This window comes from Saccopteryx leptura, chromosome 4 (genome assembly GCF_036850995.1).
Source record: "Saccopteryx leptura isolate mSacLep1 chromosome 4, mSacLep1_pri_phased_curated, whole genome shotgun sequence".
Lineage (NCBI taxonomy): Eukaryota > Metazoa > Chordata > Mammalia > Chiroptera > Emballonuridae > Saccopteryx > Saccopteryx leptura.
This window is the reverse complement of record NC_089506.1, coordinates 104,827,992-104,854,457: the sequence shown is the minus strand read 5'-3', so window position 1 is coordinate 104,854,457 and position 26,466 is coordinate 104,827,992. Positions and strand designations below refer to the sequence as shown.

Genomic DNA, 26,466 nt, shown 5'->3' with positions numbered 1-26,466 from the left:
GATGCTCTATCCACTGCACCTCTGCCTGGTCAAGCTCTAATTGGAATTCTCTTGATCACAAACAATACTGAAGGAATTTATTGGAAGGATATAAGGTAACTCACAAATCTGTCAAATACTAGGGAACCAAATTTAGGAAGTAGGAATCTAGGTGATGAGGGATTTAGAACCATAGCCAAGGCTACACCACAGGAATAGTTGGTCAGCAGGGTGCTGCTGTCAACTGGTGTACATGTTTGTGTACACATTTACATAGAATATTCTTCACTGTTAGCAAGAAAAATACTAGCAGAAATGGAATTAACCCAAAAGTCCATCAATAGGGTATTGATAAAATAAATTAAAATTTAGTAAGAACTTGCCAAATAATAATTATATAATGTATTTGTATAATGGAATACTTTACTGCTATAAAAATATTATAGAGTTAAACATGCACTTATAAAATTATATTCAAGATATAAAAAGTTGGGAAAAGTTGTAAAATGCTGTAGTACAATTTTATTTTTGTTTCAAAATATATTTATTTTTATATGTTCAGAAAAAATTCAAGAGGAATACATACCAAACTGATAATAGTTGTTATCTCTGGGTCAGTGGTAAATGGGAGCCTTTGATTTATTACATCATATTTCTGTAATACTTGATGTATAAATATTTTTGCTAATATGCCTGTACTAACTGGAGCCTTCAGTTATAAGATTCCCCCCCTCATACTTACATTTTGAGTGTAAATAAGGGCAATGACAGCCATATTTGGTATTCTCTGCTCTATGTAAATAGATGTTCTCAAAACAAGAATTGATACTCATTTCCCCACTCTCCTCACCCTCTACTATGTGGTTCTCATTTCATCAGTGAGCATAGTTAGCTGAATAGTTGAAGAGTAAAGAACAGATTTGAATAATTTTACATGGCAATTTTGTGGTTACTGTGAAGTAATATGCTTTTATTTATTTATATTTTTGACAGAGAGAGTTAGGGAGAGGGACAGATAGGGAGAGAAAGTCAGGAAGGGAGAGAGATGAGAAGCATCAGTTAAGTTACGGCTCCTTAGTTGTTCATTGATTGCTTTCTCCTATGTGCCTTGACTGGGAAGAGGGGGGGCTTCAGCAGAGCAAGTGACCCCTTCCTCAAGCCAGGGACCTTGGACTCAAGCCAGGGACATTGGGCTTCAAGCCAGCGACCTTTGGGTTCAAGCCAGCAACCATGGGGTCATGTCTATGGTCCCACGCTCAAGCCAGCGAGTGACCCCACATTCAAGCTGGTGAGCCCATGCTTAAGCTGGATGAGCTGGTGCTCAAGCCGGTGACCTTGGGTTTCAAACCTGGGTCCTCTGCATCGCAGATGGATGCTCTATCCACTATGCCACCGCCTGGCTAGCTGAAGTCGCTTGCTTTTAAATATTGCTTTACCATAGTGTATGGATCTTAATTCCATTTTACTTTGCATGTTTTATTTTATCTACTATTATTATCATTATCATCACCATTATCATTACTTTTTTGTCAAATACCTAGTTTTAAATATCAGCTTATTCTCTAAAGGTACTCTTTTTCCCATTCTTGCACAATCCTTGTGTTTCTATCATAGGAAAAAATTTAAACTGTAAGGGAAAAGTTTTAGGTCAAGTTTTAAAAATATTTTGTGTGCATTTAAATTTGGCATAATACATGATGAAACTCATTTTAGTTGGACTTTAATGTTTCAAATTACTAAATTGAAAACTTATTATTTTAACAATTTAATCATGCTAAGAGCTCAATTCATGATTTTTGTTTGTTTTTAGCACTCCATAAAGGAAGAAGAGATTTCCACAGATGAAAAAAATGCCTTTGTTTAGTAAATCACATAAAAATCCAGCAGAAATTGTGAAAATTCTGAAAGAAAACTTAGCCACTTTGGAAAAGCAAGACAAAAAGACAGACAAGGTATGAGCTAAAACAATAACATCAGTATTAAAATATATGTATTCCAAGACCAAAGCCAACCTAAAAGTTTAATAAAGTACCCCAAATATGGTCTGTGATGAGACACATAGGGACGCTATAAATGCATTTAAATTGATGTCAGGTTTTATGTGCAAGCATGATTCACTGTGAGTGATAAAGTATAAATTGGTTTTTAGAAACCAGTTTAGTATTTTATCTGTTAGATAGAAAGGTATGCATGTTTCTGCTAGGTATAAACTCTAGAAATATCTTGAACACAGGCCCAGAATGCATGTACAAGAATGCTCACAGCATTGTGTTGTTCATAATAGCCTCTCAATGCAAACAACCCAAATGTCCATTAATTGAAGTAAGTAGTCCCTCCTTGTTGGAATACTACAGAGCAATGAAAATTAAATAAGTGCTGCTTACATGCAGCAGCATGGATAAATCTCATAAATATGTTGTCAAGTGAAAGAATGAAATAATAAAAAGGTACAGGTACTATTACAAATCAGTGGAAGTATAGTACATGGTTTTGGGCTGCAAACATAGGTAATAAAACTACAATTAGCCCTGGCCGGTTGGCTTGCGGTAGAGCGTCGGCCTGGTGTGCGGGGGACCCGGGTTCGATTCCCGGCCAGGGCACATAGGAGAAGCGCCCATTTGCTTCTCCACCCTCCCCCCTCCTTCCTCTCTGTCTCTCTCTTCCCCTCCCACAGCCAAGGCTCCATTGGAGCAAAGATGGCCTGGGCGCTGGGGATGGCTCCTTGGCCTCTGCCCCAGGCGCTAGAGTGGCTCTGGTCGCAGCAGAGCGACGCCCCAGAGGGGCAGAGCATCACCCCCTGGTGGGCAGAGCATTGCCCCTGGTGGGCGTGCCGGGTGGATCCCGGTTGGGCACATGTGGGAGTCTGTCTGACTGTCTCTCCCCATTTCCAGCTTCAGAAAAATACAAAAAAAAAAAAAAAGAAAACTACAATTAAAAGTGAATAAATGATTTTCATTAAAGACATAAAATTTACCTCTAGGCTGAAAGAGGCCCTTCAGGTAACTTCTAGGGCACTGGTCCCCAATCCCCGGGCCGTGGAACAGTACCGGTCCGTAGAAAAAGAATAAATAGCCTGACCTGTGGTGGCGTAGTGGATAAAGCGTCGACCTAGAAATGCTGAGGTTGCCGGTTCAAAACCCTGGGCTTGCCTGGTCAAGGTACATATGGAAGTTGATGCTTCCAGCTCCTCCCCTCCTTCTCTCTCTGTCTCTCCTCTCTCTCTCTCTGTCTCTCCCTCTCCTCTCTAAAATGAATAAATAAATAAATAAAATAAAAAAAAAAGAAAGAAAAAGAATAAATAACTTACATTATTTCCGGTTTTTTTTGTTGTTGTTTTTTTCTATATTTTTCTGAAGCCGGAAAGGGGGAGAGACAGTCAGACAGACTCCCACATGCGCCCCACCAGGATCCACCTGGCACGCCCACCAGGGGGTGACACTCTGCCCACCAGGGGGCGATGCTCTGCCCCTCCGGGGCGTCGCTCTGTTGCGACCAGAGCCACTCTAGCGCCTGGGGCAGAGGCCGAGGAGCCATCCCTAGCGCCCGGGCCATCTTTGCTCCAGTGGAGCCTCGGCTGCGGGAGGGGAAGAGAGAGACAGAGAGGAAGGAGAGGGGGAGGGGTGGAGAAGCGAATGGGCGCTTCTCCTGTGTGCCCTGGCCGGGAATCAAACCCGGGACTTCTGCACGCCAGGCCGACACTCTACCACTGAGCCAACCAGCCAGGGCCCCGTTTTATTTTTATTTAAGTCTGAACGGTGTTTTATTTTTTAAAAATGACCAGATTCCCTCTGTTACATCCATCTAAGACTCACTCTTGACGCTTGTCTCGGTCACGTGATACTTTTATCCATCCCACCCTAAAGGCCAGTCCGTGAAAATATTTTCTGACATTAAACTGGTTCATGGCCCAAAAAAGGTTGGGGACCACTGTTCTAGTGTACTTAAAATATTGTTTTCTTGACCTGTATTACGGTCAAACACGTGTTTGCTTTATTATTTTTACCTATATATGTTTAAAGTACACTTCTGTGGATATATATCACAATTTAGGAAACTTCCAATGTTTAATAAATTAAGGATTGCTTCAGTCAGATCATAAAATCTGGAAATTATTTTTTAAGTAGTATCACATTATGATGAATTATTTTTTATTGCCTTACTCTGCTTATTCCCTTCTTTAATTATAATGATTAGAATACTATACTTTATATATATATGTATATATATATATATATATTTTTTTTTTTAATTTTGGTGGTGGGGGGTTCGCCATTAGCTTTAATCCTAGCTTGCACCACAGTGGGAAAACACTTCCCTTTCCATTCAGGGCTCCCAAAGCCACTGACTTATCCGAGTTTTCTAGAATCAAAGGGTTGTACCTCACCAGCCTTATTCACCTCTGTTCCCTATCTCCTTCTCTCTGCACAAACTGGCTTCTCCTTCAGCACTCCACCATCTTGGCTGCTTCTCCTCTCCTCCACGTGGCCTTTCTCTGCTCTTCTCTCTAATGCTAATCTCAGGAACCAAGAGAGAGCAAGCTCCTGGTCTGCCCCATTTTATAGTGTAGAAATCAAAACCTTTAATCCAATATACAAACAAGGAAGTCTCTTATACAAAGTCATTTAGGGTGGGAAAGGCTTAGTATTAAAGTTAAGCCTTAGGCTATAACGGCCCTGGCCTGCTTACAGCCTGTCCCCCACACCCAATGCAAACTCTAAGCGAGCAAACACATATATCATATTTACAAACTTATTTGACCAACATTGCACCCCTTTTGCTCGCTTCACAATCTAAAAGGTATTCCTGCACAAGGAAATTAGGCACATTACACAAATTACAACAACATGACAAATCATACAATTTCAACAATTACAAAATTACATTTCATCAGTCTCTGAGCACTTTGCCAAAAGCACAAAATGTCCTCGGCCTTCTTTCTAGCCGTTTGAAAAGCTTCCCGTGGCAGGGGAGTGATTCCAGCAAAGCCGCCCCCCACCCCCATCAGGGTATTTCACATTGTCCAAAATCTGTAAGTCCATCCAACAAAGGAGCCAGTGCCCCTCTGGTCATAGTCCAGGAATCAGTCCATGCACATGGGGCCTCAGCTACCCCCCTCATCTCTGCCCTCCTGGCAGGTCTTACACTGTCCCAAGGAGGAACATGTGGCAACGGTATATATATATTTTTAATGGTCACCAAATTGTTAGCTAATTGGCCTATTTTCCTCTTCTTACCTGTATTAATTTTTTAAAAACATTTTATTGAGGTTTAATTTGCATACCTTATAATCTACCATTTAAGTGTGCAATTTGGTGATTTTTAGTATACTCTCAAGGTTGTACAATCATCACCACAATCTAATTACGGAATGTCTTTATTACCCCAAAAAGAAACTCTATCCCCCTTAGCAGTCATTTCTCATTCCACCCTCACCAGGCCCTAGCATGTGCTGATCTACTTTTTACCTCTATGGATTTTTCTAATATTCTTTAAATGTAGTGAGTTTTTTAAATTTTATAGCAAAAAAGATCATGACTGTGTGTGAGGGAAAAGTGGACTGACAAAGAAAGTTTATGGGTTTTGATAACTTATGATTAACCTTTGTCCATTAAAAAAAATCAGAAAAATAAGGATTTGTTGAAAATCCTTAGCAAATGCTTTAAAGTCTAGTAGCTAATGATAAGTCTTTAAAATAGAGTAATTTAATTTTCAAGAGTTAAATTTAGAATCAATTCCTAGCAAGGCTCAAGCTCAAGGTCACTGGGTTGAGCAAGGGGTCACTCGGTCTGCTGTAGCCCCCCGATCAAGGCACATATGAGAAAGCAATCAACGAATAACTAAAGGAGCTGCAACAAAGAATTGATATTTCTCATCTCTCTCCCTTCCCTGTCTGTCTGTCCCTATCTGTCCCTCTCTCTGTCTCTGCCACAAAAAAAAACACAAAAAAAACTAGCAAAGTTGACTGTGTCTGAGTGTGGTTTAAGAGAAGATTTTTTTCCCCAATTTTATTGACTAAATAGAAATACTAGAGATCTTGTATATATAAATATATAAATTTCATTAAATTTTCAATATAGAAAAGCAGTGCTTACTAAATGATTTTTGTTTATAATAGTGTTCTTTGATCATAAACAGGACCTAATAAGTGGTTTTGTTGTTTATTTGTTTATAGCCTGAAAATTTTTACTCATTTAAGTCTTGGCTACTTTTTGGTCACTAGGCTTCAGAAGAAGTGTCGAAATCACTGCAAGCAATGAAAGAAATTCTTTGTGGTACAAGTGACAAGGAACCCCCAACAGAGGCTGTGGCTCAGCTAGCACAAGAACTCTACAATAGTGGGCTGCTAGTGACACTGATAGCCGACCTACAGCTGATAGATTTTGAGGTAAACTATCTGTGTATTATATCTCTGCTTTTCAATTTTCATATATATAACTATCAATATTTGACTTAATTTTTCATTACTGTTTATTATTTAAAAATAGCTTTTCCTAAAACTCTAAAATCACTTTAGTCTTTTTTAAAAAAAAATAATTTTAATTATCGTTGACATACAATATTATATTATTTCAGGTGTACAACATAGTGATTAGACATTTATATAACTTACAGAGTGATCACTCCCATGAGTCTAGGGCCTGTCTGACACCACACATAGTTATTATAATATTATTAACTATATTCACCTATGCTGTACTTTACATCTTTGTGACTATTTTATAACTGGCAATTTGTACATCTTAATCTTTTCCCCTTTTCCCCCCCAACAGCTCTCCCATCAGGCAACCATCATTTTGTTCTCTGTATCTATTTTGTTTATTTATTTTGTTTTTTAGATTCCACGTATAAGTGAAATCTTTTGGTATTTGTCTGTCTGACTTATTTCACTTTGCATAATACCATCTAGGTCTAGCCATGTTTTCACAAATGGAAAGATTTCATTTTTTCTTATGGCTGATTTATATTCCATTATATATATATATATATATATGAACCACTTTTTTATGCATTCATCTATTAATGGACACTTAGATTGCTTCCATATCTTGGCTATTTTAGATAATGCTGCAATGAACATAAGGTTATATATGTCTTTTCAAATTAGTATTGTGGATTTCTTCAGGTAAATACCCAAAAGTAGAATTACTGGGTCATATGGTAGTTCTATTTTTAATTTTTTTGAAGAACCTTCAGACTGTTTTCCCTAGTGACTGTACCAATGTATGATCCCACCAACAGTGCACAAGGGTTCCTTTTTTTCCACAATCTCTCTACTTTGTTGATTTTTTGATAGCCATTCTGACAGGTGTAAGATAATATCTCATTATGGTTTTTATTTAATTTACATTATGGTTTTAATTTAATTTCACTGAAGATTAGTGATATTGAGCATCTTTTCATGCCTATTGGCCATTTGTATGTCCTCTTGAGAAATGTGTATATTCAGGTGTTCTGCCCATTTTTGCAATTGGATTGTTTGCTTTTGTGATGTTGAGTTGTATGAGTTCCTTATATATACTGGATTTTAATTCCTTATCAGATGTGTCATTGGCAGATATCTTCTTCCATTCAGTAAGCTGTCTTTTCATGTTGTTGATGGTGTCCTTCATTGTACAAAAACACTTTAGTTCGATGTACTCCCGTTTGTTTATTTTTTCTTTGTTTCTCTTTCCTGAAGAGACATATCTAAGAAAGTATATGTTACTAAGAGCTATGTCAAAGAGTAGCAGTAACCAGTGGTTTCTTTTAGGAGTTTTATGTTTTCAGGTCTTAGATTTAAGTTTTTAATTCATTTTTATTTTATTCTTGAATATAATAGTACAAGAAAATAATACCGTTCATACTTTTGCATGTCTGTCTAGTTTTCCCAACACTGTTTATTGAAGAGACCATTTTTACCCGATTGTATATTCCTGCCCCCTTTGCCATAGATTAATTGACCTTATCGGTGTGGGGTTTTTTCTGGGTCTTCAATCCTGTTCCGTTGATCTACATGTCTGTTTTAGTGCCAGTACATGCCGTTGTATAATCAGATATCAGGTAGCTTGTTACCTCCAGCGTAGTTCTGCTTTTTCCTCAAGATTGGTTTAGCTATTCAGGGTCTTTTGTGCTGCCATATAAATTTTAGGATTATTTGTTCTAGTCTGTGAAAAATGCCACTGGTATTTTGATAGGGGTTTCACTGAATCTGTAGATCACTTTGCATAGTATTGACATTTTAACAATGTTCACTTCTTCCAGTCCATGAACACAGTTTATCCTTTCGTCTGTTTTTGTCTTCTTCAGTTTCTTTCTTCAATGTCTTAATATACTGCTCACAAAAGTTAGGGGATATTTCAAAATGAATATGAAGCTATAGAATATCCCCTAATTTTTGTGAGCAGTATAGTTTTCTGAGTACAGATCTTTTACCTCCTTGGTAGAATTTATTCCTACGTACTTTATTCTTTTTGATGCAATTGTAAATTGGATTGTTATCTGAATTTCTCTTATTTCATTGTTGGTGTATGAAAATGCAACTGATTTCTCAGTTTAACTTTGTATCCTGCTACTTTACTGAATCTTTTATTAGTTCTAATAGGTTTTTATTTGGTGGAGTTTTTAGGGTTCTCTCTATATAGTATTATATAATCTGCAAATAATGACAGTTTTACTTCTTGCTTTCCAAATTGGATGCTTTTTATTTTGTTTTCTTGTCTAATTGCTCTCCCTAAGACTTCTAATACCGTGTTCAATACAAGTGGTAGAAGTAGACATCCTTGTCTTGTTCTTGATCATGAGGAAAATGTTTTTAGTTTTTCTCTGTTGAGTATATTAGCTCTGGGTTTGTCTTACTTGGCCTTTATTAGATTGAGGTATGTTCCTTCTATCCCCACTTTACTGAGAGATTTTTTTTTTAAGATTTTATTTATTGATTTTATAGAGGGGTGGGAGTGGGAAGCATCAACTTGTAGTAGTTGCTTCTCATGTGTGCCTTGACCGTGCAAGCCCAGGGTTTCAAACTGGTGACCTCAGCATTCCAGGTCAATATTTTATCCACTGTGTCACCACAGATCAGTCTTTGCTGAAAGTTTTTATTATAAATGGATGTTGAATTTTATCTGATGCTTTTTCCTTATCTATTGATATGATCATACAATTTTTGTCCTTCAGTTTGTTTATATGGTATATCACATTAATTTATTTGCATATACTGAATCATTTTCACATCCTAGGAATAAATTCCACTTGATCATGGTATATGATATTTTTAATATGTTGCTGATTTCAGTTTGCTAATATTTTTTTGAGGATATTTCATCTTAGATCATCAGGGATACTGGCCTATCGTGGGGGTTTTTTTCTAGTGTGTTTCTCTGGTTTTGATATCAGAGTAATGATGGCCTTGTAAAATGAGTTTGGGAGCCTACCCTTCCTTCAATATTTTTGGAATAGTTTGAGAAAAAAAGTATTAATTCTTTTCTGGATGTCTGGTAAAATTCATCTATGAAGTTATCTGGTCCAGGGCTTTTGTTTGTTGGGAATTTTTGTTTACTGATTTGATTTTATTTGTAGTACTAGTTTATTCAGATTTTCTGTTTCTTCCTGATTCAACCTTGGAAGATTGTTTCTAGGAATATATCCATTTCTTCCAGGTTGTCCAATTTGTTGGTGTGTAACTATTGATAGTATTTCCTAGAGACCATTGTTCATCATCTGTACCTGTTTAAATTTTCTCTAATGCTTCCCATTCTGGGGCTTTTATCTGTTTGAAGAAGCTGTTCCTTGTAGCAGAGCTTGTTTTGTTATCCACAGGGACTTTCTTTGACTTTGCATACAATCACTAATAAATTAGAAGAATGTTTTCCTCTGTGTAAAAGTTGGATAGAGTTCTATGGAGCTTCATTTCTACTGTTTACTGGATTGCTATATGGAAATGTTCTTGTGACATTTTACTGGGAAGTATGAAAAACACGCTCTTATGACATTTCAAAGAAGACTGATATTCTGTAGTATTACTGTGGAATGTAGAAAGGTTTGAACAAAACAGAAGACTTATTTCATTTAAACTTACATATTTAGTTTATACAATAAATATATTCTTTAACATCTGTATAAATGAAATTCATGTAGTATGAACATTTTTTAGTATTTTTAAATTATGAGACCATCTGATTTTAACATATCCTTTTAAATTGAAAACTCACCTCTTAATTTTTCTATTAAAATTTGGATTTTTATATAGTGTTTTTTCTTAAAAAAAATATACCGGTAATTTGCTTTCTGATGTGCCTGTCTCTCCTTCTTTTAAATCCTTTTTCTTCCTTTCTTCTTTACTTTCTCTACTCCCATTTTCCCTATTTTCACACCTCTCTTTTTTGGTGGGGGTGGTGTATACTAATTACTTTATTTGAAGGGATGGTAAAAATGAAAGAACATTAGTAGATGATTTGGTACAACTTACAGAAAAAGTAAAGGTAACTCCAGATTGCATGTACTACTTTGGTGACCATGGAAGTTACCCCCATGGCTATGGGAAGCCAGCCTAAGGCTTAGCTGTCTTTACTGTCTCTGTGGGTGTGCTTGTCAAAGAGATACTCTGCCATGCAGATTCAGGGGCCCCCAACCTGCACAAGTTGGTTATCCTACTGCCTCTATTTATGTATCTCTCTCCAGGAAATGACATGAAAGTAGCGTATAGTCATAGATATTTCTTATATTTAATCATTATCAACATTTTTTTTTTGACAGAGACAGAGAGAGAGTCAGAGAGGGACAGATAGGGACAGACATACAACAAAGGAGAGAGATGAGAAGCATCAATTCTTTGTTGCGGCCCCTTAGTTGTTCATCAGTTGCTTTCTCATATATGCATTGACTGGGGGGTCCAGCAGAGTGAGTGACCCCTTGCTCAAGCCAGTGACCTTGGGCTCAAGCCAGTATGACCTTGGGTTTCAAGCCAGTGACCTGGGTCCTGTGCATCCCAGTCCAGTGCTCTATCCACTGTGCCACTGCCTAGTCAGGCTCATTGTCAACATTTTGATGTTCCACTTTATTTATGCCCATTAGATATACTATAGTTTATTTAACCATGACTAATTCTGGACTTTCTAACTCTTTATTATCACTACTATAAAGATCTCTGTGCCTAACACTTTTTTCCTGTACTTAAGATTGTTATATAGGATTATTTCTCAATGTGGGATTCTAGAACATCAGTCAGGTATTATTAGATTGCTTTACATCCTCACCAACAATGTATGATAAAAAAAACATTGAATTGTACCATTTAAAAAATTACTGAATCAATTTACATTCCCATCAGCAATGTACAAAGGTTCCTTTTTCTCCATATCCTCTCCAATACTTGTTATTTCTCATCTTCTTGATAGTCATTCTAACAAGTGTGAGTATGTCATTGTGGTTTTGATTTTTATTTTCCTTATAACTACTAATGTTGAGCATCTTTTCATACATCTGTTGGCCATCTGTATGTTTGCCTTTGAACAGTGTCTATTCAGGTCTGCCTATTTTTTAATTGGGTTATTAATTTTTTTGTTATTAAGTTGTGTGACTTTTTATATATTTTGGATTTAAGCCCTTTATCAGAGGTATCATTTGCAAATATTTTCTCCCATTCAGTTGGCTGCTTTTTTTGTTCTGTTGATTGTTTCTTTTGCTGTGCAAAAGTTTTACTCAAAAATTTGAAAACACTTGTTTGTAAAGATATATGTACCCCTGTGTTCATTTCAGCATTATTTACAATAATTGAGATATGGAAACAACCTAGGTTTTCTTCTACCAATGATTGGATGAAGAATATGGAATACTACTCAGCCATAAAAAAGATGAAATGTTGCTATTGGGACAACATGAATGGATCTTGAGATTATTGTGCTAAGTGAAATAAAGCAGCTAGAAAAGGACAAGATCCATATGATTTCACTCATATATGGAATATAAAATGAAAAGCAACAACTGAACAAACAAACAAAAATACCTAAACTCATATATACAGACAACAGAATGTTGGTTATCAGAGGTGAAGAGGGTTGTGGGGAGGATGAAGAGGGTAAAGAGGGTGACAGAGGAGACTAGACATCATGTGATGAGCCACAATAGAGTAAGATGGTGTATTGTAATGTTGTACACCTAAAATTTGTTATTAACTAATGTTATTCCAATAAATGTAATTTTAAAAATATTACTGGGATGCTGGGCCAAGATGGCAACATAGGAGGCTCCTGAATGTCTCTACTCCTGTGGGAAGTATAGAATGTCTAGTTACACGTAGAGAAATTGCCTCTGAGAAAAGTCCAGAAACTAGCTGAGTGACTCCTACTTCTTGTTGGGTGACTGAGAAAATATCTACATCAAAATGGGTATGAAATGCTTAACTAAAAAACAAAAATTTATCAAATGGGTTTTATCAAAATTCAGAATTTTTCCTCTGCAAAAGATTCTGGTAATAGGATGGAAAGACAGGCTACAGACTGGGAGAAAACACTTTAAACACATATGTGACAAAAAAAAGAAGAATCTAGAATATGTAAAGAACTCTCAAAATTTAATAGTGTAAAAAAAAGCAACCCAAATAGAAAATGGGCAAAAGACATAAAGAGACATTTTACCAAAGAGGAATGTATAGATAGCTACAAGCATATACAGGCAGTCCCCAGGTTACAAACAAGATAGGTTCTATAGCTTTGAAATTTAAGTATTTATATGCACAGAAAGGTAAAAATAAATACTATGTTAAGGCAAACATCTGTCTAAGTTGCATTTAATAGATAAGTGTACATACCTGTTCTAACTTACATACAAATTCAACTTAAAAACGAACCTGTAGAACTAATCACATTTGTAACCCACGGACTGCTTGTAAATGATGTTCCCTAGGGAAATGAAAATTAAGACCAACATGAGAAATTACTATCATAGTATCAAGAAATACTTATCATAACATCTAAAATAAAAGCTAATGACAGCCCTGGCTTGGTAGTTCAGTTGGAGCATTGTTCCGATGTGCCAGATCTGCAGGTTTGACCCTCAGTCAGGGCACATGCAGGAGACAGGAGGGTTCATGAATGGGTGGAACAACAGATCGATGTCTCTCTCTATCCCCCTTCCTCTCTAAAATCAATAAATAAAAATTTAAAAATAACCAATGACAACACTAAATTCTGGAAAGGATGTAAAGAAACTACATTACTGATGAAAATGTAAAATGGTATAGCCAATCTGGAAAACAGTATGTCAATTTCTTTAAAAACAACATGCAACTACCGTAGCAGCAATTGCAGTCCTGGTATTTATCACAGAGAAATGACACCTAGTTATAAACGTTCATAGCAACTTTATTTGTGATAGCCAAAAACTGAAAACAACCTAGAAATCCTTCTACAGGTAAATGGTTCAACTCTTTGTGTATCCACACCAGAGATTGCTACTTAGAATGAAAAACTTATAAATGTTGATACATACCACAGCTTGGATGATGACTCAAGAAATGACTTGGATGACTTAGTGAAAAAAGCCAAAATCAAAAGGTTACACCTTTTATGGTCCATTTACATAACATTCTTGAAATGACAAAATGATAGAGATGGGGAACAGATTAGTGGTTGCTAGAGGTCAGGGAGGGGGTGGTGATGGGAATAAGAGAAATGAGTACGGTTATAGAAGGGAGAGAGGTGTCAGTTTAGTATGAAGGCTAAGAACCCAGACTATGCATTCCACTGGATTGGGAGGAAGCCCTGGCTCTCCCACAATCATCTAGGTAAGGTAACCTCACCAGTTCTTCATTTCATTATTGATAATATGTACATTATAAGGTTGTTACAATGAGGGCCTGGCACAGAGTAAGCACTTACTAAGTGTTAGCTGCTGTGACATGGTGGCAGGGAAGGCAGAGATGCGGGTAGTGGGGGAAGAGGAGGCACAGATTGATGTAGGCAAAGTTGTAATGTGGAGAGGGCAGTTATCCGAGAAGTAAATGCTCCTGAACTGAATCTTAAAGGATGAATAAGAATTTGCTAGAAAAACAAAGGAAGGAAAAGCATTGAGCACAAACAAGGGCGTAAACAAGGTATAGAAGCATAAAAGATTATGTATAAGTATATGTAAGACAGCAATTTGGTATTAATAGAACTTGAAGTAAAAACTGGAAAGTGAGGGAGATGACTGGAGAGGTAGGCAAGGGTCATGGAAGCTGTTGAAAGTTTTTCTGAGTAAAAGAGCTCAAGAGAAAAGAATGGCGTGATTGAACTTGCATTTCTAGCTAGCTCACTCTGCACAGTGAAGTATGCTTTGAAGTGGAGGGTATAACTGAAAGACACTACCAATTCATCTGATAGATGAAGGCCAGAATTAGGGAAGTAGTAATTGAAAATGGAATGTCATTCTTGTCCTTATTTTTCGTATTAAAACCTCCAGTTCAATAGGAGCTTCATTTGGAGAAGCAGGCTAACCTCAAGTTGTAAGGTGTGTGAGTGGAGGTCTTATACATGAGGACTCTAAAGAAGCCCTACCCAAAATTGGCTCCAGTTTCTCTGACTCACGCTACTTACCAGGAATGAGTGGTCCCTTCTGTCATCTAGGTTAGATGGGACTTCTTATGATCACCTAAGTCAAATATATCCATCTAATAGAAAGCACACATTTCTTTTTAATGCAGGAAGGTGGGAGGGGAATGGATAAAGTGGAAGGAAATAATTACCAAGAAGTGTATCTAAGAAAAAATAATTTGATTGCAACCTACATTTGCTTAAAATATATATATATATATTTTTTTGTATTTTTCTGCAGCTGGAAACTGGGAGAGACAGTCAGACAGACTCCCGCATGCGCCCGACCGACCGGGATCCACCCGGCACGCCCACCAGGGGCGATGCTCTGCCCACCAGGGGGCGACGCTCTGCTGTGACCAGAGCCACTCTAGCGCCTGGGGCAGAGGCCAAGGAGCCATCCCCAGCGCCCGGGCCATCCCCGCTCCAATGGAGCCCTGGCTGCGGGAGGGGAAGAGAGAGACAGAGAGGAACGAGGGGGGGGAAGTGGAGAAGCAAATGGGCGCTTCTCCTTTGTGCCCTGGCTGGGAATCGAACCCGGGTCCCCCGCACGCCAGGCTGACGCTCTACCGCAGAGCCAACCGGCCAGGGCCGCTTAAAATATTTTTAATCTATTTTCCCTTCTTATTTCTGAAGGTTGAAAAATATTATAATTTTCTTGTATAAAGCTAAAAGGTAAAAAATGAATTCAGTTAGGTCATAGTCACTGCTATTTATATTCTGTGTCATTTCATTTATGGCTGTGAGAAATAGACTTCTAATTGTCTATGTTTCCCACAGTGCAAATCCTGTGGAAAGGAGCTACATCTATTTTGTAGGCAGTGTTGAATGTTTGAACGCACAGCTGACTAAATAGTAAATTAATAGTTCACATTATAAGGATGGTGCTATTTGTACCTGTGTATATATAAACAGCCTTTGCGATACAATTTGCATGCCACACACTACACCTGTTTCAAGTGTACAATCTAATGGTTGGTTGTTTCTTTAACAGGGCAAAAAAGATGTGACCCAGATATTTAACAACATCCTAAGAAGACAGATAGGCACTCGATGTCCCACTGTGGAGTACATTAGTGCTCAGCCTCACATCCTGTTTATGCTCCTCAAAGGGTAGGTACATGGTTTCCTTTAAAGTAGGTTTGAGGTTAAAATAGTTGTTAAACGAATACAGCATTAGCCTCGTTCGAGATATGATGGGTTCTCTTGAAATCACAGTGAAGGCATTTGCCTTGCTTGAGATCAGCCCTCCAAATCTACGTCATCATGATTACTTAGGCCACAGCAAGATTCTTTCCTTGCATCTTTGTATATATATGTTTTCATTAAATTCATTGGGGGTGACATTGGTTAATAAAATAATTTTCAAGTATGCATTTCTATAATACATCATCTGTATATTGATTGTGTGTTTTACCTCCCACGGTTAAAACTCTTACTGTCACCATGTATTTATAGACCCCTTACCCTTTACTACCCCCCCCCCCTTTCCCTTTGGTATCACTGTACTGTTCCACTAGTCTTTAGAAGTTAAGAGTAGTTTCAAAATACTCAAGAAATATCTGTAAATGAGTATACATATTTTTAAAAATCAGGAATTCTAGGCCCTGGCCAGTTGGCTCAGTGGTAGAACGTCGGCCTGGCGTGCAGAAGTCCCGGGTTCGATTCCCGGCCAGGGCACACAGGAGAAGCGCCCATCTGCTTCTCCACCCCTCCCCCTCTCCTTCCTCTCTGTCTTTCTCTTCCCCTCCCGCAGCCGCAGCCGCAGCCGAGGCTCCATTGGAGCAAAGATGGCCAGGGCTGGGGATGGCTCCTTGGCCTCTGCCCCAGGCGCTAGAGTGGCTCTGGTCGCGACAGAGCGACGCCCCCTGGTGGACGTGCCGGGTGGATCCCGGTTAGGCGCATGCGGAAGTCTGTCTGACTGTCTCTCCCCGTTTCCAGCTTCAGAAAAATACAAAAAAAAAATAAAAAAATCAGGAATTCTATTTTCTGGCTAGACTTTAGGTTTTTGGCTCCCCTGTGATGCCATATACCTATAAGTAACACAGTGGCCCCTCGTCTATCATGGGGGATAGCTTCCAGAACCCCCCCGCAACAGGTGGAAATCCGCGAGGTAGTGACCTTATATTTATTTTATTATTTATATGTATTTTAAGGCTTTGTAAACCCTCCTCACACTCTTATAAACCTTTCCCACACTGTTATTAACCTTTCCCACACTCTTATAAACACTTCCTATTCTCTTAAACACTTGCTGCACTCTTAAACATATGTAATTTTAACAAAATTCTATATGGGTCCTCACCAGTGAATACTAACATGTTTGAATTAATATTTTTATATTGTTTTCAATTTTTTTAGGCTACAAAATGCTTATTTTATCGCAAAAATAATTAAAATAATAAATATATAAAAATACCTATATACTCTAAAATCCTGTGATACAGTGGAAAGTCTGCTATACAAAATTAGATATATACAATTTAAAAATCTGCAATTCAGTGAGACCATGAAAAGTGAACCGCGATGTGGAGAGGGACAACTGCATTTACTCCGACGTGAAAGCATGTCATCTTGGCAGATGCTAGGCATTGGAAAAATGTGTGTGTGTGCGTAAGAGATAGAGAGAAGTTTAGTGACCTCATGCTCAGTTTCTCTCAGTACCCTGGCATGTCACTTACTTGGACCAGGAGAAACAGTCATTTAGAGGAAGTCTTTACTTATAATCTTTTCATAAAATTTGGGCTCCAAATCCTTTATACTATTTTTTATCCCATATCCAGATGATTCTCTTTGATGGACAAGTATCAATTTCTTTCCATCTTGCATCTTTATTCTTTATGGTAAGATTTAAGTTCAATATAGCATGTTGCTATCACATCCCAAAATAATGACATAGTTTGATGTATAAATGCACCAATCAAGTTATATCCTAAGTTTTTGTGCAACTTTACAAGAGATAATTCAGTAAAAATGCTGACCTTCAACAAAGGACTAATTCTTTAGGACAGGGGTCCCCAAACTGCGGCTCGTGGGCCGCATGCGGCCCCCTGAGGCCATTTATCCGGCCCCCGCCACACTTCTGGAAGGGGCACCTCTTTCATTGGTGGTCAGTGAGAGGAGCACAGGATGCGGATGCAAAGCGCGGCGTCACTCACAGTACAGTACTACTTCTGGTGACGCAGGATGCATGCATCACGGCTCCGGAAGCGCGTCATATCCCTTGTTACGACTAGCAGTGACAAATATGGAACCGGACATTGACCATCTCATTAGCCAAAAGCAGGCCCATAGTTCCCATTGAAATACTGGTCAGTTTGTTGATTTAAATTTACTTGTTCTTTATTTGAAATATTGTATTTGTTCCCGTTTTGTTTTTTTACTTTAAAATAAGATATGTGCAGTGTGCATAGGGATTTGTTCATAGTTTTTTTTATGGTCTGGCCCTCTAACGGTCTGAGGAACAGTGAACTGGCCCCCTGTGTAAAAAGTTTGGGGACCCCTGCTCTAGGATTTCAAGCTAAACTATAATAGAAAATGGTGACAAAGATGATTCTGGTACAACTGTTCCATTTAGGACTTATTGTTCTTTTCCTTGTCCTCAGGGTCTACTCTAATTTCCTCTCCCTTCACACTTAAATGGTCCTCAAATCTTAACTTTAAAATATAGTAATGATAAAAAACATGCGCCCTGGCCGCTTGGCTCAGCGGTAGAGCGTCGGCCTGGTGTGCGGGGGACCTGGGTTCGATTCCCGGCCAGGGCACATAGGAGAAGCGCCCATTTGCTTCTCCACTACCCCCCCCTCCTTCCTCTCTGTCTCTCTCTTCCCCTCCCGCAGCCAAGGCTCCATTGGAGCAAAGATGGCCTGGGCGCTGGGGGTGGCTCCTTGGTCTCTGCCCCAGGCGCTAGAGTGGCTCTGGTCGCGGCAGAGCAACGCCCCGGAGGGGCAGAGCATCGCCCCCTGGTGGGCAGAGCGTTGCCCCTGGTGGGCGTGCCGGGTGGATCCCGGTCGGGCACATGCGGGAGTCTGACTGTCTCTCCCCATTTCCAGCTTCAGAAAAATACAAAAAAAAAAAAGCTTTGTGCACAAAGGGAAGCAACACTTAGAAAAGAGGAAAGATGCTATTCTTCGAGCAAAGGCTGGGGAGCAATTTTAAAGGATTTTAGGCAGGAAAGATGACATCTAAGTGTGTCATCTAAGCATGTGGAGGCAGAGGCGGACTCTGGTACATGCCCACTACAACATGTTTCTCATGTGTAGCATGTCTCATTAGCATGTTAAATCATCATCCACGGTGTTTCTTTTAACTATTATAATGAGGATAAAGTCATGTAGTAGTTCCGGGACTGAATTGTGCATGCATTTGAGTCTGGAGCCCTTTCTCCCAATAAAACAAAATCCCAGTGGTTACTGGCACTGCTCTGTCTGGCCACTGATTGGGTACAAGATTTGAGGGGCAACCAATGCCAGCGTTATCATGAGAGGCTCAGCCTGTAAATATTTTCTTGTCTTTAGTTTCATAGCACTTCAGAATATGAAATGACCTTTTCATTGTATGTAGCCTGCCTCTTCCCCACCAGACATATTCTCACTAAAATATGAACACTAGGAAGCCAGTAGCCTTGCTGTGCTCACTGCTGTAAAGTAACCCCAGCATCTGGAATAGTTCCAGGCATGTCACAGATATTCAGTGGGTATGGAATAAATGGTGTTTGAATCAAGACAAATGCTATGTATGCTACCATTAACAGCAATATTGAAAAGGCTCTTTTGATACTATTAATATTAAATTAACAGGATAACGGAGGTTTCTATTTCTTTTTTATGCTTTAGCTATGAAGCCCCACAGATTGCCTTACGTTGTGGAATTATGCTGAGAGAATGTATACGACATGAACCACTTGCCAAAATCATCCTCTTTTCTAATGAATTCAGAGATTTCTTTAAGTATGTGGAGTTGTCAACATTTGATATTGCTTCAGATGCATTTGCTACTTTTAAGGTAATTTTTTTTTATCTTAATAGCTAGATCACTTAGTTCAGCATTTACTTCAAGTCAATTGACCTCTGAAGAAGCAATTTAATTTTAAAAAGCAAAACATTCTATTTCTTAGGCATAAGCATAGCCATCTGTGTATGCTGTGGGTCATAAGAAGCACTGAAAGATAGAATACCGTCTGTTAGGCCAGTCCGTCACACTGTGGTAAAACAGCTCACAATACTGTTCAAGCTCGCACAGAATGAATTCTAGTATAGAAATGATAAAAAGGAACATGTAGTGTTCTGTGTTTATCATGCTTTTATTTATGTTAAAAACAAAGGATATAAGCTTCCACTTAATCTGTCTGTGCATCAAATACCTCTGGAAGGATCTGGGAAATTGTAATAGTGTTTACCTCCAAGGAAAGGAACTGAGTAGTGAGGGGAGGTAGAGAATTACATCTTTGAATATGAAGGACATCACATTATTTTATTAATCTAATTTAAAATTTCCACATGGTGAAACAAAATACTAATAAGTTATATTGTGATTTTTTATAATCATATGTATTCTTATAAATTTTTATCTACTTTTTATTATATAAATTTAATGTAACTTAATTTTTAAATTAAAACTTTTTTAATTGTGGTAAAATGCACATAACAATATTACCATCTTAGCCATTGTTTAGTGTATAGTTCAGTACTTAGATATATTCCTATTATCAGATAACTAGTCTCTATGAAACCTCTCTCCATCTCTCTGTCCACCAGCCACTGGCAGCCATTTTCTACTTTCTATGAGCTTGTTCATCAAGATGTTCAGAGAGCATATTAGAAAATAGTATAGCTAATTTGCAAACTAAAATATTAACATTTATATATCCAATGAATGATGTCTCCTTCAAGATTTCTATTTTAGAAAACCATGTACTCGTTCTTATGATCCTGCCATTGTTTAATGTATTTTGAAACTGCTGTCAATGTTTGTGGCATATGCATTTTTCAATAATGGCAAATGTTTATCCTTTGAGTGCAGGTCATAGTTTTAGAAACAGCAAAAAGCTATTTGACTTCCAGATTAGGGGATAAAGTGAGCAACCAAGTTAGCTAGAACAGTTTTTGGTTTTGGTAATAATAATTATTGTGATAATACAAAATAAAATTTAAAATAACTAAAATAGAGCCTGAGTTTCTTTAGTGTCTAAAAAATAGTCTCTGAATAGCCATTTTAAAAGAAGAATTTTAAAAATATTTTAAGCATCATTGAAAAAATAGGCCTGACCACACAGTGGCACAGTGGATAGAGCATAGGCCTGGGACACAGAAGACCCAGGTTCAAAACCCCGAGGTCACTGGCTTGAATGCGGGCTCACCAGCTTGACTGTGGGATCATAGACGTGACCTCATGGCCACTGGCTTGAAGCTTAAGGTCACTGGCTTGAGCAAGGGGTCACTGGCTCAGCTGGAGCCCCCTCACATACACACATCAAGGCACATATGAGAAAGCAATCAGTGAGCAACTAAGGTGCCTCAATGAATAATTGATGCTTCTCATCTCTCTCCCTTCCTGTCTCTCTGTCCCTGTTTGTGTTTGTGTGTGTGTGTGTATGTCAATAAAAACAAGAAAAAATAGGTTTTAAATTGATTATAAAATAGATAAGACAGATTTAAATGTACATACTCAGATTTGTTTCTTTTAAAGCATTTCAGCAGTTTACTTGTTCTATTTGCATAATTCCAAATTTACTTCTGCATTTTTTCAGGATATAAATATATAGTTTACTTAATCCATGTAGGACTTGATTTTTTATATGTTATCATAAATACATATTTCAACAATATTGACATAGTTCATGTACTAATATTAATGTATATTTTAAACTTATTAGTCCATGTAAACAATTTGAAAGTTGATCTAGATGATATTTTTTTAATAACTCTTCAGAGGTGAAGAAAGTTGAAAACAAGAGTTTACTGTACTGAAAAGTATAAATTTTCCACAGACTAGGGTGTACTCAGCCTGCTCTGGGAAGTTCCTTAAATCTATTGAAAGGTATATTAATGCCAGAGAGGAGAAAGCCTGAAGAATGGGAAGGGATTAGAGTGGAGCAGGAAGAAGGGGGACCTCAGGAGAAGACAAGCTGGCGAAGGGAAAGGAAGGTAGTGGTCCATGTGGAGGAAGGCCTGCAGGTGGGGCAGCAAGGGGCTTCCGGTGACCCAGGAAGGAGAATGCTGATGAGGGGACTTTACCTGAAGATAGCCTAGTGAAGGGGTAGGCAAGGCTGGGTAGCTGCCTAGGACATAATCTATAAAGGGAACCCAGATACATACCACTGGAAATAAAATGAAGTGACGAAAATTAAGTTGACCTGAGTTGTCAGACACAGTTTACTGTGGTACTTTTCTTTTAATAACAGGCTGTGCAGGTTTGTTTGGAAGCTGGGTCGAATTGCCTGAGACAGTAGAGCGAAGGAGCTGCAGTGATTGTCTCTAAAAGCTTGGGCCAAGTCTGAAATAAAATATCAATCTAGAATCTGGGTTTGAAGGAAAGATGGTCACCAGCCTGCTCAGGTTTTACACGTGTCTCCTTCCAGTTCTGCCCACTCCCTAGATTGTCCCTGAGAAAACGAGGGTGAGGCAGATAGAAGAGTCCCTGGCTGGAAGTCTGGCATCAGTGGAAAAGGGCAAGGGAAAGAAGGAGAAGGGAAGAGGGAAATTAGGGAGAAGAAAAGGATATAAAGAAAGGAAGAAGAAAACTAGGAAGAACAGCAAAGAGTGAGGGGAAGGAATGGGAAGAAAGGATCGGGGACAGACTCTGAGGAGAGTTGACTGATGGGTGGAGGGAAGAGGGGACAGCAAGCATGGACATGTGTTCATGTTGTAAAACCCCTGAGCCTTTTCCATTTCATGGACTTCTCAGTCTCACTTGGCCGAGCAAAATGGTCCAGCGGCCGCAGAGGAAGCCCAGCCCTGTAGGAGTGTATCTAGAGAACATGACAGGAGAGGCCTTAGTGCAGTGTTTCCCAACCTTTTTTGTGCCATGCCCCACCTTAACCTTTCTAAAATTTTTATGTCCCCCCCCATGTAACATACATAATTTTTAACATTAAAAAATTGATTTGTTCACTTAATAAACATAAATGATAGGTTCTAGGAAGAAATCACTATGAAATTGTTAACAAAACACAGTAAGTAAAATTTCAAAACATATAATGAAAAACAGAAATTTAAATTCCAAATAATTTTAATACAGATTTTTCTATATTAATTTATTATTTTAATTTAGTGATCCTTGTGCTTGATGCTTGCTGCACAGAGATTTTATATTAGGTTCCAATTTGGTTAGCTTTAGTCTCAAGTCTCCACGTTGTGTTATATCCAGCCAATTTCTTTTTTTTACCAGTAAATCATTTACAGCACTAAATCCACATTCAGCTAAAAATAAAGATGGAAACGGTAGCAATAGTTTTCTTGCACATTTGGTTGAATTTGGGTATTTGATTTCTGTTTCCTCACAAAGCCATGCCATCACTCCTCTGATATTAAATAAAGCTTTAACTGACTCATCATTTTGCAATTCTGCGAGTTCTTCTTGATATTGCATATTTGATATATCAGACAAATCCACTAACATTGGCTGCATCATCCATGTTGGGAAATCAATTTGTTTTAAATCAGAAAATCTTTCTTTTAAATCAGCCGATAGAATATTTAAATAATTGACAATAACAAGTAAAGCGGTATCAGTTACTTCACATTTTTGGAGCCATTGAAACTGTTTAAAGTTTTTGTTGTTAATATGTTTCTGACATAACTCAATATTGGTAATGAAACTAAATATCTTTGCTTTTGCATCGACAAGAGTTTTATTTGTTCCTTGAAGTTATTTATTTAATATATTTAGTTTTTCAAACAGTTTCCTTTAGATAGCCATCTTACTTCAGTATGAAGTAAAAGTCTCACATGGTCTTCATTTTGTTCTTCACAAAATAGCTTGAAAAGATGCTCACATTTGGCACTAGCTTTAATAGCATTAACACACTTTATTACTGTATGTAATACTTCATTCAGAACAGGCGAGATGTTTTTAGCTACCAAGTTTTCCCTATGAATAACACAATGCACAAGAATCATTTCTGGATTTGCATCTTTCATCAATTTTAAGCAGCCATTTTTCTTGCCCATCATATTGGGAGCACCATCTGCAGCACAAGATGTTATATTTTTCATTGGTATATCATTGACATCTAAGTAGTTTTTTAGCTTATTATATATATCTTTGGAGGTAGTGGTGCTTTCTAATCTTTTACAGAACAACATTTCTTCAGCAAAATGTCCTTTATCAATATATCTTACATAAGTTATCAATACTGCCTCACTGTCTCTCAAATTAAAATTGTCGTGCATGCACTATTATAGCCCCAATAATATTTATAAAATATTATTGCTTTCTAGCCCCGATGCAAGAAGTACTTAATAAAGAGTTCAATATTGATAAAAATAAAATCAAATACTTACCAATTATATCTATACAATATATATATGTATATTTATTAAATCAACGAGCTTTTACAACAGTTTTGACTGATACTTATTTCAAATTAACACCAACTGAATGATGTGAAACACTACAGAAGTTGCGATGGGCCAATTAGATGAGAATAACTGCATTGTTTAGCGAGTTTTTAAAACGTCCGGGGTTCCCCGCAGCAGACTGCACGCTCCGCGGTGAACCCAGGACAAAGTTTACTTGACGATGCCAATTACCCAGTTGATATTTTGGTCTCGTCAAACAAAATTATACTTAATAATTATTTACCGCAATTATTTAAGAATTGCATTTTTTGTTAAATTTGGCACCGATATCTAGCATTGCATTTAAATGGCCCGGGGGGAAAGAGATAAAGTCGTGTCGAGTCCATTTTCAAATTGCCCCCCTTAACTATCAAATTGCCCCCCTGTGGGACGTGGGCCCCACGTTGGGAAACACCGCCTTAGTGCATCAGATATGAAGAGTGACATTCAACACAGAGGATGATTCCATTTCTAGCAAAATGTCTGTGCCTAAGCATCTAAGGAGATGTTTTCTATTAATAGATACTGTCTTATTTTTTCCCTTTTCTGTCTGACGATTGCTGTCATAGAAACAAGTTAGTTCCTTTTAAAAAAAAATGAGACTTCACAAATAATCATAAATAATAGACTACAAATACAGATGAATATGTATTTCTGAAAATTTCCCCAAAGATTTTCAACACTTAATAGAATAAACTATACTTGGTAATAATTTTTAGCACAATACTGAATCACAGTAAGTTCTAATGTGTTCATTTGTACTTCAGCATATTTTTCATTGAACTTAAGTTCTTAAAAATCTAAATAACCAGAAAGGTGTTCTAGTATGCTAACAACATTGGAAATGTCAGTTTTCTATATTTTTATAAAATTCTATGGTTAATATATGTAACAATGAACTTGTCATTTTATTTTTATTATTTTTTTATTTTTTTTATTAATTTTACTAGGGTGACATCAATAAATCAGGGTACATATGTTCAAAGAAAACATGTCCAGGTTATCTTGTCAATCAGTTATGTGGCATACCCATCACCCAAAGTCAGATTGTCCTCCGTCACCTTCTATCTAGTTTTCTTTGTGCCCCTCCCCCTCCCTCTTTTCCTCCCCCCCCCCCCCCCTAACCATCACAATCTTATCAATGTCTCTTAGTCTCGTTTTTATGTCCCACCTACTTATGGAATAATACAGTTCTTGGTTTTTTCTGATTTACTTATTTCACTTCGTATAATGTTATCAAGATCCCACCATTTTGTTGTAAATGATCCGATGACATCATTTCTTATGGCTAAGTAGTATTCTATAGTGTATATGTGCCACATCTTTTTTATCCAGTCTTCTATTGAAGGGCTTTTTGGTTGTTTCCATGTCCTGGCCACTGTGAACAATGCTGCAATGAACATGGGGCTGCATGTGTCTTTACGTATCAATGTTTCTGAGTTGTTGGGGTATATACCCAGTAGAGGGATTGCTGGGTCATAAGGTAGTTCTATTTGCAGTTTTTTGAGGAACCACCATACTTTCTTCCATAATGGTTGTACTACTTTACATTCCCACCAACAGTGAATGAGGGTTCCTTTTTCTCCACAGCCTCTCCAACATTTGCTATTACCTGTCTTGTTGATAATAGCTAATCTAACAGGTGTGAGGTGGTATCTCATTGTAGTTTTGATTTGCATTTCTCTAATAACTGATGAAGATGAGTATCTTTTCATATATCTGTTGGCCATTTATATTTCTTCCTGAGATAAGTGTCTGTTCATGTCCTCTTCCCATTTTTTATTGGATTGTTTGTTTGTTTATTGTTGAGTTTTATGAGTTCATTGTATATAAGGCCCTTATCTGAGCTGTTGTTTGAAAATATCATTTCCCATTTAGTTGGCTGTCTGTTTATTTTGTTGTCAGTTTTTCTTGCTGAGAAAAAACTTCTTAGTCTGATGTAGTCCCATTCTTTATCTTTGCCTTCACTTGCCTTTGGAGTCAAATTCATAAAATGCTCTTTAAAACCCAGGTCCATGAGTTTAGAACCTATGTCTTCTTCTATGTACTTTATTTCAGGTCTTATATTTAGGTCTTTGATCCATTCTGAATTAATTATAGTACAAGGGGACAAACTGTAGTCGAGTTTCATTCTTTTGCATGTGGCTTTCCAGTTTTCCCAGCACCATTTGTTGAAGAGGCTTTCTTTTCTCCATTGTGTGTTGTTGGCCCCTTTATCAAAAATTATTTGACCATATATATGTGGTTTTATTTCTGGACTTTCTATTCTGTTCCATTGGTCTGAATGTCTATTTTTCTGCCAATACCATGCTGTTTTGATTGTCGTGGCTCTATAATATAGTTTGAAGTCAGGTATTGTAATGCCCCCAGCTTCATTCTTT

The 26,466-nt window shown here is 37.7% G+C and overlaps 1 protein-coding gene across 4 annotated transcripts in view; it reads left to right on the top strand.

Annotated features, from left to right (window-relative positions):
• CAB39L (calcium binding protein 39 like) overlaps positions 1–26,466 on the top strand; it is a 112,506-nt gene that overhangs the window by 45,826 nt on the left and 40,214 nt on the right. For all 4 annotated transcript variants that reach the window (XM_066380908.1, XM_066380904.1, XM_066380907.1 and 1 more), the window contains 4 exons: positions 1,790–1,931; positions 6,200–6,364; positions 15,520–15,638; positions 19,361–19,529. In XM_066380908.1, the coding sequence (XP_066237005.1) occupies positions 1,821–1,931; positions 6,200–6,364; positions 15,520–15,638; positions 19,361–19,529 (564 nt within the window). In that variant the 5' untranslated portion in view covers positions 1,790–1,820. The remainder of the gene's footprint in view (positions 1–1,789; positions 1,932–6,199; positions 6,365–15,519; positions 15,639–19,360; positions 19,530–26,466) is intronic.